This window comes from Acanthisitta chloris, unplaced genomic scaffold, assembly GCF_000695815.1.
Source record: "Acanthisitta chloris isolate BGI_N310 unplaced genomic scaffold, ASM69581v1 scaffold26370, whole genome shotgun sequence".
Lineage (NCBI taxonomy): Eukaryota > Metazoa > Chordata > Aves > Passeriformes > Acanthisittidae > Acanthisitta > Acanthisitta chloris.
The window spans coordinates 464-12,093 of record NW_008650301.1 but is presented as its reverse complement, the minus strand read 5'-3'; the positions used below and the strand labels follow the sequence as shown (position 1 = coordinate 12,093).

The following is an 11,630-nucleotide window of genomic DNA, read 5'->3' as shown; positions in this document are numbered from 1 at the left end:
CTGAACATAGACACTACACCACCCAGACATGCTCACCAATGATGGTGTTCCTGAGTTTTTAGACTGATTTTCTACCCTCAGGCAGGGCAGATAACTCTGAAACAGCAGCAGTGTCTGTGAAACAAGAAGAGAAGATTCCCATGTGTTCCATCCCCATTCACTTTGTGATGTCACTGAGTTACTCTGGTTGCTAGGCAGTGGAATGTGCCTGGCCCAACCTGCCTCCATCTCCTTCCTGTGTGTCACAGAACAGAAAACCTTGAGAAGAGAGAGGCACCCACCCATTCCACTGAGCCCTGAGCTTCAGCCTGGCCCACCTTTATCCATGTTTGCTTGGACTTGTGTTGGAGTTTCTTACTGCCATGCTCTCGTGGAAAGGCAGTGAGGATTGAGGGTGTTAACCATAGAAAGATGGACCTACCTCAAAATATCACACACACCTGAAGGGCAGCAGGTTTTCCCTCCTTACCATACAATCTGGGTAGTAACAAGTATCCACAGAAGAGGCCTAGGAAGCCATTTTAAAATAAAACCTCATTATCTTACTTGTTAAACTTCAAGCAAAGGATGTCTCCTAGTCCTCTTGGGACACAGCTGACACTGGTATTCATCTCCCAAACTGTGTTTCTGCAAACTGAGATGCAAAAGCAACACACACACACCTACTCAAAATCTGTTCTACATTTTTGGAAATGGAACCAAATATGCTTATTCCTACTTGTTGTAGAATCTGAATCAAGACCTTGAGTTACTATATTTATGTAACACAATACACAAATCCACATGACAGCGTGGGTCAGGGTGGAAGGAACCACAGTGGAGCACCTGGTCCAAAGCTCCTTGGCTCAAGCAGGGCCATCCCAGGTCACATGGCACAGGGTAAAGCACATCAGTGCTGCCTCCTGCAAGCTCTGGGGCTGACGATTGCCTTGCCATTACTCTCCCCACAAAATGGATCATTTGCAAGCCAAAGTGCTAATTGGGAAAAGATTAAATCATCAGAAATATTTTGGAAGCATTGTTACATGTGAAAAAAAATATTACCAAGTTATCAGCTGTAGCCTCTTCTCTCCAAATTCCTGCAGTGTTAAATGTTATGGCAATAAGTGAGATGTAACCACAAAGAATTAAAGGGTAGGAAGTCACTGTCACAAGCTTAAAACCCAAAGCCCACATGACTGCTGAGCAGCTCCCCAGGAGTTATTTTGCCACAACATATTTGGGATTGGTTTTCTGCAAAGAGTTTCAGCACCTAAATACTGCAAGAAAGCAATCAATAGTGCTGAATTTGGCAGAGTAAAAGTAAAATTTAAATTATGTAGCTTACCAATTTCCCTATATGAGAAATATTCTTTAAATACCTTCTTAGTAGGAAAGTCACTGAAACATTTCAAGATTTTTGCTAAAAAAATAATTAGAGATAGTTTGAATTATATTCCTGTATTTAATAACTAGTTTCTAAGAAGATACTCCAGTACTTTATTTTTTGGATAGTTATCAGAAGTTCCAGTGCTGCTTGTGCTTTCCTCCTCACAACTCCTCTCCATTCATAGAGCACTCCAAGACTGATGAGGTTTCAGCAGAGAAATGACAGTTTATGTTCTCAAACAAATTAAATCTTTGTGTTCCTGCAGCCCAGCACCAGCAGGACATGGCATTATGCAAACACAGTCAGGCTACTTCAAATCAATTTGTTGGGTTTTTTTTCTTTGCCACCACAATGCTTTCCCCAAAGGATAACTCACATTTATGATTTTTTTTCTGCCAGTGTGGAGCAGATCACTTGTGAAAGTAAAACATTTCACCCCCCTCAATTTAGACATACAGCTAGACTTACATGAAAAGTGTAAGTCACACAGAGGGGCTAGTGCTCACACCAGGGAGACGTACAGAAAGATGAACTGTGTTAACCACTCCAAGTCTTACAGATATTTCCCAATCATGTTTGTCCCTTCTGATCTTGGAAAATCTTCAGGCCTGAGTCACTGCAAGACTGAGCAGTCACTCACACCCATCACACACAAGTCACATCTGTTTATTTTGCTAAGAAATGAGTCACACACAAAACCACTGAAGAGTAGTGACATGGTTGTAAAAATTAAATGTGCACTGTTAAGTGTTTGTCAGGAAACAAAGTGTCCTAACTTTTACTTACAGTTTTCTCAAAATGCTTTTCCTATTTCATACACTGAATTTGCTCACATTTTCACACCACCTGAGCTTTCTCTAGAAATCTCTCTCAATTTGCAGAGCCAATCACACTCTCAGACTAACCATTGCTGTTACTTTGCTCAGACTAGAGCATTACAGAGGTGTAAGTACATCTTGACTATGTGCCCATTCCCTCCCAGCAACAGGAGGAGATGCAGTCAGGCATCTCAGAATCAGCTCCTAATTAAAATCAAACATTGCAAAGAGCTATTTTTGTCTCATTTACTCATTCATCTCCTCACATATGTTCCCTCTACTGTGAGAGTTTTCACTTTTTTACCTCCCTAGTTTCTGGTATTGGACAAAGTTGCAATACCTCACAGGTAGACAACTGTTTTGAATCCAATACAGCAAATTCTACTTTTCCATACGAAATGTTACTTAAATTCATCCAAACAACCTTTCAGACTGAGACAAAGAGCAGAAGTCTGTAAACAAGAATAAATTTATTTTAGATTCTTTAAAGATTTAATGATATACAAAATGTATACAGTATTATATCCTTATAACATTTTACCTTTCCCCATCAAACATAAAACACCATTTAAACAGCTATTGTGTTCGTGCCTTAGGTCTGTATCTATAAGATACACTACTGAATAAAAAATTTATAGAGCTATATACTGCCCTTTTAATTAAAAATTACAAATTAGTACCTATGTAACAAAACAAAAAATAAAATAAAATAAAATCGCAGCATGAAACTTCAGTTGGACAACAGTTTTTCCTTGCTGAATGCTCAACAATATTTGGGACAGTTAAATTACATTTTATTGGCATGAAGGTGCATTGCAATCTCCCGTACTTTACACAATGCTAATCCAACCCTAGTCTCTCTTAAATAAGTACCACAAATAACATAACATTAAAGATGTTTTCTACACAATTTTAAATACATTTACAAGTGATGTGTACATTCGGTTTCGATATACTGGTTGCACAGGATCTTTGGAAGGCAGAACTTCTGAAGCAGTCACTACGTACGAGGGAAAGCACTTCCAACTTGTGTTCTTACAAGGCAACTTATTTGGACCAGCACATACTAATTCATCTATTAAATATGATTATACCAGTCTATCATGGCTTTGTTACTATTTGACAGTGACTTGATAAAATTGAAATGTGTAAAACAAGAAATTTCATTATGCACAATTAGGGCTCTATTCCACAAAAACAAAACCAACCAAGCCCAGCTTTACAGTCATGAAGCTGAATAAATCCTGATTCAGGAGACTCTCTCTCTTTTGGAACAGATCAAGTTCCTGCCTTCAACTTCAGTCTATTGGCTTCCTTTACACACCTCATTGGCTCTGTCCTCTTCAAAAGGCCAGATTAAAAGACACCTGGTGAGAAAACATTAGTGGAACACTTCTGAAAACACTCAAAGAATACTCTGGCATTACAGAGGTAGGTGCTTTCTCCTGGTTTTGCTCATTGACAGTAAGACAAATGCCAAAAAGACAAATGCTTTGCCTTAAAACATCAACTACCAAAATCCTTTTGGTGGAAGGCCTATTTCCCACCACAGGACTACAAAAAGAAAATCCTCCACTAAACCAAAATAAAATAAAAAATAAAAACTTCCTGCTTAAAAAGCCCCTTTAAAAACACATCTTAAATACTTGTCATTATTCCACCCTTAGAATGATCAGCTGCCAAGCTGCTCTGTAGATGGTTATCATAAGTTGTTGGGTCCTTAGATTATGGACCAGCCAAAATTCCACTTGTAGGACAGTAAAATCCTTGTTTTGACATGTGTTTCTTTCAGTTCTAGCGAAGGAAATTAAGTGACAACTTTGTGACGGTCCATGAAGTTTATGTGAAGCCACTGATTTGGTCACATCATTAGAGCATCAGACGAATAGAACTAGAAGAATCAGATTCTTTGGTGCAGCTTCCAGGCTGAATTGTCAGTTCAGGGGAATCATCCTGAGGAAATATGATCTTGTCAGGTGTGTAATCATTCCTCTTCAGATCTGCACAAACAGAACAAGGTCACAATGATTACTATTTTCTTCAGCTAGGACAATCAATGGGGCATAAAAGTCTAGCAAAGAATTGGGTGTGCAAATGTAAGTACATTTATACTCAATCCACAGTGTTAAAAAAGTATTGTTATCACACATGTAATCAGAAGCCTAAAGCCAAATTACAAAACTGCTGTTTATTACTTATTCTACTTTCACAGCATGATTAACTATTTCATCACATATCATACAACCTCTCATGACATGAGTGTCTCAGAAGAAGAAATACAGCAGCTCTTACCAGGAAGTTTGAGTTTCCTGTAGCAGGAATTACAGTGGTGCTTTGCTCTGAAGTTTTTTATTGCATCCTCTCCCAGATTGGCCGGACCAAACACCATGTCATATGACCTTAGAAATAAAGTGCACATCAACATCAGCTGCATCTCTTTTGGGAAAATTTTCTAATACTTTTCTTCAAGTCTTTCTTTAACCTTACCTTTTTTCCCCAGCTTTTATCACAGAGGGATCTGTCAAATTTTCACCAACACCTTCAGACAGCACACACAAAAAAAAAGTTAAATGTGACACATTTTTTATTACATAAATGCATTAACACTGTAATCCTTAGCTATGACTTCTCAACTTCCCCAAGAATAAAAGCAGAAAAAACCCCAACAAACCCAAACCAAACTATGTGTGATTCTCTACCCTTACAAAATTGCTCCTAAACAAGCACTTAGTACTTCTCAGATTGTTTCCAACTATTTTTACTTCTGCTTGCAATTTCTAGCTTGACTTTTCACCTGTGAGAAAGAAGTTTTCCATATAGTTCTCACATCCAGAATATCTGGCACACGGTTCAGGACAAATACAACTCACCATAATGGCACTACACAAAATAGATTTTTGTTGGCACATTTCATTAGCAAAAGATGTACATATTTATATTCTCTGTGTTGCTTTAAAATTTAATGCCATATTAGAGCAAAGGTGGTGAAGTCTGGAGCACAAGTCATATGAGGAGAGGCTGAGGGAACTGGGGATGTTCAGCCTGGAGAAAAGGAGGTTCAGGAGAGACCTCATCACGCCCTGCAACTGCCTGAAAGGAGGTTAGAGCCAGATGGGGGTCAATCTCAAGCAATAGGACAAGAAGAAAATGGCCTGAAGTTGTACCAGGGAAGATTTAGGCTGGATATGAGATAAAAATTCTTCATTAAAAAGGTTGCCAAGCACTGGAACAGTCTGCCCAAGGAAGTGGTGGAGTCACCATCCCTGGAGGGATTTAAAACATGTTTAGGTGTGGCACCTGTGGACTTGGTTTAGTGATAGGCTTGGCAGTGCTGGGTTAACGGTTGGACTTGACAATCTCTGAGGTCCTTTCCACTCTAAAGATTCTATGATTAAATAAGAAATCCATAGATCTAACCTAACTAGACCAAGAAGCACTAAATAATGCTTGTATTTGTTACAGGCATACAAATTCTTAATAAAATACCATCAGGAGAAAAACCCACAGACATCTACCTTGGCCCCAATCCCTATTTTAAAAGGAAGACATTACCTTGCAGATCTAGTACCAACAATTCTCCTCTTGTATACTCATATGTCCAGTGGCTGAAAGCTAGCATAACCTCCTCCAGCATGTTGGTTGGAATTATTTCATCACCATTATTGTTGTTATATTTTCTGAACTCTCCAGTCATGCACTCTTCAACTGCAAACCACTGGCCAGCAGAGTGGCAATATAACAGGAACACTTCCAGGAACCTAGCAGAAAGCATCATTAATGAATGCATTTCCAAAATAAATGACAAATATATTACTATTAGATTTTTATTTGCCTGACTAATAGTTTAATTAAGTTTAAATTATTATACAAAGCCATTTAGATTACCGCAGTAGGTTAGAATCAATGCAAAATGTACCAGTGGAAGATACTACCAAGGATATTCTGCTCCACAAATTCATAGTGATGTTCCAAGAAGTATATCCATTTGCCTGAATAAATTGGATGTTCCTGTTAACAACCCTGTATGGCATTTTTCCATGTGAAAAGCAGCACCACGATGGCAGTTTAAACACACTCACCTTGGAGAGTATGGGATGGATTTGGGCTTCATCTGATTGAAGGCGAAGGTGAGTTTCTGTGCCGCTCGCTGCTGCTGGATTTCCTGCAAGTCAAACCCGTGTTTCATTAGCTGTGTTACAGGAAAGGGCCAAGCAGCCAGTGGAAACAGTGTCTATTCTCCAAACACACTGTAACACATTGCTTGCTTGTTAAATCATGTCTATATTTTAAAAGCTTAAACTCTTGGATTAAGTAAACCACCCTGAAGCAAAGATTTCAACCCTTTAGCTCATAGGGAACCCCAACCAAACCATTTTTGTCTTTTTGTAGTAAGTATATGCTAGTTTTCACATAGGAAAATGATTCCTGTTTACCAAATAATGCCTATGTTTAATAATTGGCAAAGCTATAACTTACTCTCAAGCACAAGTGTAACACAGTGTCCTCCTTATAAATGCTTGACCAAGTATTCACAACTTCAGGAAGAAAAGACTTGATGATATAAAGATGTCCTGATTTCAGGATATCGTATTCTGACCATGTGCATATTACTTTCAGAGCTCGACGTAAGCCTCCTCCCATCTCCTCTTTACTTAAAAATTCAATTTTAGCACAGAGGCCCAGCTGTGACCAGGAAGACATGCTGTTGTTCAAGATGCTGGGAGAACTTTCTTCGAGGCGATACACAGTGACTGGTTCACCTACATTACAACACGAACAGCAATTACTGCCTTGAATTTTCCAGGTTTAAAATTAAAAGCACTGAAAACCTACAGGTTTTTAGATCACAACATGCTGCAATGTTAAGTCACTACTAACATCCTAAATTAGCAAAAACCCAGGGGGAAGATCCCTCTCCAACTTTTCACACAGCTGCACAACAGCACAGCAGTTTTGTCCTCCTTATTAGAACTATTAATGACACTGTTCAAGCAGCATTAAGAACACTGAATAAATGTTTGTTTAGGAGTCAAGACCACTTAAGGGAACCCTTCCAGAATAGCTTATTATAAAAACTGTTAGTACAATAAAATCATCACTGTATCACCATTTCTGGGGACAACTATAATTAAACCTAGATTTCATAATCAAGTGAGCTGCCCTAGAAAAGGTGTCATACTCATATATTTTTGAGTGTTCTAAGGCAGAGACCAGACTGGTTTTAGTTCATTAAGACTTTAGTTTCACACTTGCTTTGATCAAGTGTGAACTTCATATCAATCCATACTAGAATGATCAAGCCAAACTGGAATCTATATAGAGTTTATTTTTATTTTCTTCCCCCAAAGACCACAGTGAACCAGCAACAAGAAGTACAGTTCTTACCTCTTGGAGGCACAGGAGTGAATGGAATGCTCTGTGATAATCTCATCAAGTTATTTCTTTCTACAGCTAGAGGAAAATGATAACATTTGTTGAAGTTTAAGGATCTAATGAGGATCAACAAAAATACGAACATAGGTCATAAGAGGGACTGACCTGAGTAGTAGTAATTGATATCCATGATAGGCTTGAAAGGAGAAGCAATGCCTGAAAAGAGATTAAGGGGAAAGAAAAAGTGCTACTGCTTGCTACCTGCATTGTGTACTAAAATACCACATGCAAAGAACACTTGCCAAGTAACTAGAGCTTGAACAATATTCGCTGTGTGGAAGGTGAAGTATTACCCTTAGCTCTTCAGTTCCTTGTGGGGGGTAGGAATTAAAAATTGTAGTGTTTAGTGATAGGCTGTTTACTTAAAAAAACCCCAAAAACTAACTATTATGCATTCATTAAATTCCAAATTACTACTAGGTAAATATATTCTCATACAAGACCCAAACAGTTGCTTACATGGAAAGCTCTCACCTCCTTTCTAGCAGAATGAAAACTTACCATTCAATGCATCTTCTTCTGATGTCCTGTGAAATACCACAAAACCAACAGTTACTGCTTCTTGAAATCCTACTTTGTATTCCCTGACACATAGTCCTAGGTCACCTTGTTAACCTCACACTACTGCTTTGATCCTATTTTTCAAGGGCAGTATAGGTTTCTTAATTACAAAACAGTAATGGAAAGCTGTTAAGTAATCTCATGTTTTCAGAGCTACACTTTAAATACCACCAAGTCATGCACATTATGTAAAGTTTGCATCACAAGAGCTTGTTCCCACAGAGGTGCTTTAATTAAAACTTGTTCACAACAGCTTACCCTTCTGTTATCAGATTAATAAGGTAATGGCTTTAACAGTTAACTCAGGGATAATTGTTAACAAGAGCAATGACTGCACAATTTCAGAGGTGGTTACAGTTTGAAAGGTTGGGTAAAGACCTTTACCAGGAAGCTAGCTCCTCACTAAGTGTCAGCACACTCATTTTCATTTCGGGACATGTTTTGCCCTCTGACATGTGATGCCATTAATCTAAATAGAACCTGTCAAAGCATGACAAGAAGCTCAACATGACCCGTCTGTGTGTGCCCAGATCCTGGGCTGTATGCCAAACAGTGTGACCTGCAGCTTCAGGGAAATGTTTCTTCCCCTCTACTCTGTTCTTGTGAGACCCCACCTGCAGTACTCTGTCCAGCTCTGGGACCCCTAGCATAAGGGGGACATGGACCTGTCAAAGCAAGTCCAGAAGAGGCTACAAAGACACTTACAGGGCTGGAGCACGTCTGCTATGGAGACAGGCTAAAGAGTTGGAGTTTTCAACCTGGAGAAGTAGCAGCTCCAGGAAGACCTTAGAGCAGCCTAAAGGGGCTACAAGAGAACTGCAGAGGCACTTTTGACAAGGGCATGTAGTGATAGAACAAGGGCAATGGCTTTAAACTGAAAGAGGGCAGGTTTGGATTAGGTCAGGAAGAAATTCTTAACTATGAACATGGTGAGGCACTGGCACAGGTTGCCTGGAGAAGTTATGGAACTCCCATCCCTGGAAGAGTTCAAGCCCAGGTTGGATGGGGCTTTGAGCAATCTGGTCTAGTGAAAGGTGTCCCTGCCCACAGCATAGAGGTTGGAAGTAGATGATCTGTAAGGTCCCTTCCAACCCAAACCATGACTCCAGCTAAGACATTAAGGTATTAGAAGAAAAGCCTTAAACCTTGGGGTTTTTTTTTCATTAAATGCAACCAAATACCACTATAGCCAAAGACAACCAGAAAACAAAAAAAAATCAAATACAGAGTGATAAAATTGCTTCGTTAGTAGAAAGCTTACTTACATTTGAGTGCTATTTGAAGGTCTACCTTGTAACCAATCCTTCAAAACAAAGAAGAGGAAAACAAAGAGGGCTTCAGTTTTGTCAGGAAAACATAGCATATTTAGTTGGGGGTGAGGTGCTAATGTGTTTTAACATCATGCAGTATGGCCCAGTTATTGGAAATACTTCACCAGATTGTACTGAACTGCACTTGACTGGAAAGGCTCAAACACAGCTGAGAAATCAGAACTACAATTAAAAGAATAGAAAAGGCTATATTTTCACTACAGCTTTATGGACTATATAAATAATTCTTTTCTTTAAAAGTTGTGGGGTTTTTCTATGAACAGAAAACAGCAAGGTTTTCATGATGAGAACATGCACAGCTTCCTCCCTTAGCTGCCTCCTAGGACAAGTGAGTCCACAAATCAGTATTGTATTTGACACTATCTGTTTGTCCTCCTCTATCTGTCCAGTGTCTAATTCTGCTCAACAATGTCATGAGGTCACTACAAACCGTCAGTAAAGCTGCTTTAGAGTCTGCTTGCTGAGTGTCTTCACTCGATGCTCTTCTACTCTTGTCGTACACTACAAATGAAAGAGATTCGTAACTGGACATGTCATTGTAATCCCTATTTCCTACAGAGCGAGCTACTAGACAGCTTAATATGGCTCTCATAAAACAAAGCCTGATCCACAACTATCTGTTCTTTAAGAGTTTCCAGCACAGTCCTGATGATCAGTTTGCTTTTTAAGACTCTTGTTGTCTATGGCAAATATGAGGTCACAGAACTGAGCTGCCATGACTACAAGAAGCACAATGAGCCAGAGGAGTAGATTCAAGTAGCACCAAGCATGAAAATATTTCAAAATACTTTTTGTGCTTCCTTTGTATCTTCTTAGAATATCCATTAACAACACAATTTAGAGACAAAATTGGGTCACCTGAACAGATGACAGACTTACGTTGCTCTGAATGGAATGCCAGAGGGTCAGTAAACCCACCACAAGAACTGGATTGTCTTAGACCACATTCAGCTTGAAGACCCTAAGAAAACCAAAACCAAAACAAACAAACAAAAGGTATTTACCATTTACATCAGTATTGCTTTCAGCTACTACTCTGGGCACACAATCTGCCCAGATTTCTTCTTGAGGACTACCTAGGATTCCTTTTTTTTTTTTTAAATGTACCTCAGATACCACACAGCACATAAATGTACAAGTTGAGTACATAATTCAGTTAATATGCTCTGCACCATAACCACCAGCTCTAACACTTTCAGCACACATGAAGACTACAGACCCACACTGAAAATGTTCTTAGCAAGAGAACATTACAATAGGATACAACCACAGCATCTCTACAAGCACCAAGCTCAGCTATTCTCTCACGTGCTTTTGTTGGCTGTCAATTCTCATTTAAGGACGTGACTCAGCAGACACTAAAGTTCAGTTTGCATCCACTTAAAATAGGAACAAAATGCAGAGAAGTCTTGCCACATCAAAAACCCTACAGTTTATGAATGGAATTTCCTCATGGACACATTCCTCAGCAATAATTACATACTTCTTTAATATATACAGCTTTTGACAACAAAATATTTCTTTTGCAAAAAAGAGGAAAAGGCAGTTCCATCACAAACCAAGACTATATGTAGACTGGTATAGGACTGGAACGTTGCTCACTACTAGCCTATTAATTCCAATTGTTACCTCAATAAAATATAAAAATTCACTATGCCCTGCTTGTGATTCCAAGATTTCTAAGTCAGGAAATTGTCACCATCCCTTTTCACCCTTCCCTCTTAAGGAACACACCCCACACACCTAAGCACATACACAGAGGCCTCTGTGTATGTATGTGTGTCCAAAATGTGTGCGTATCTGCATACACACACACACACACACGTATGTGTAAAGACTAGTTCTTTACATCCCTAAACAAACACTTCACTGAATGCAACACAGAGAATGCACCTGCTGAAAGTGTCTCCTGAGGACCCGTTTTTAGGTCTACATGCGTTTCAGTGTTCGGCACACATCTTCAGCATCTTACAATCAATGACTGTAGTGCCTACATGAAAAGTAAGAATCAAACCAGTCCCACCAGTTAAGATGGGACAGCTCTATTACTATGCATCTAAGAACAGTGGTAGTGTCTGGAAATGCTACTGGAGTTTGCATCCTGATAGAACCAAACAC

At 39.2% G+C, this 11,630-nt stretch overlaps 1 protein-coding gene across 1 annotated transcript; it reads right to left on the bottom strand.

The window, feature by feature from the left end:
* Positions 1-2,645: 2,645 nt before the first annotated feature.
* TRPM7 (transient receptor potential cation channel, subfamily M, member 7) lies at positions 2,646-10,471 on the bottom strand. Its single transcript, XM_009084554.1, has 12 exons — positions 10,384-10,471; positions 9,943-10,002; positions 9,447-9,484; positions 8,122-8,147; positions 7,726-7,776; positions 7,573-7,638; positions 6,664-6,947; positions 6,267-6,349; positions 5,740-5,945; positions 4,675-4,726; positions 4,480-4,586; positions 2,646-4,187 (listed from the first exon to the last, which is right to left on the bottom strand). Coding segments are annotated over exons 3-12 (1,008 nt in total). The 5' UTR covers positions 9,449-9,484; positions 9,943-10,002; positions 10,384-10,471; the 3' UTR covers positions 2,646-4,056.
* Between the last annotated feature and the right edge of the window lie 1,159 nt (positions 10,472-11,630).

What these genes read in the sequence shown, in the direction of transcription:
- TRPM7 (XM_009084554.1), bottom strand. An exon ending in TCCATCCCATACTCTCCAAG is followed by an intron (nt 5,946 to 6,266) that starts GTGAGTGTGTTT and finishes GCTTTCTGCTAG; the next exon opens with GTTCCTGGAAGTGTTCCTGT. An exon ending in GTTGGTACTAGATCTGCAAG is followed by an intron (nt 4,727 to 5,739) that starts GTAATGTCTTCC and finishes TGCTGTCTGAAG; the next exon opens with GTGTTGGTGAAAATTTGACA.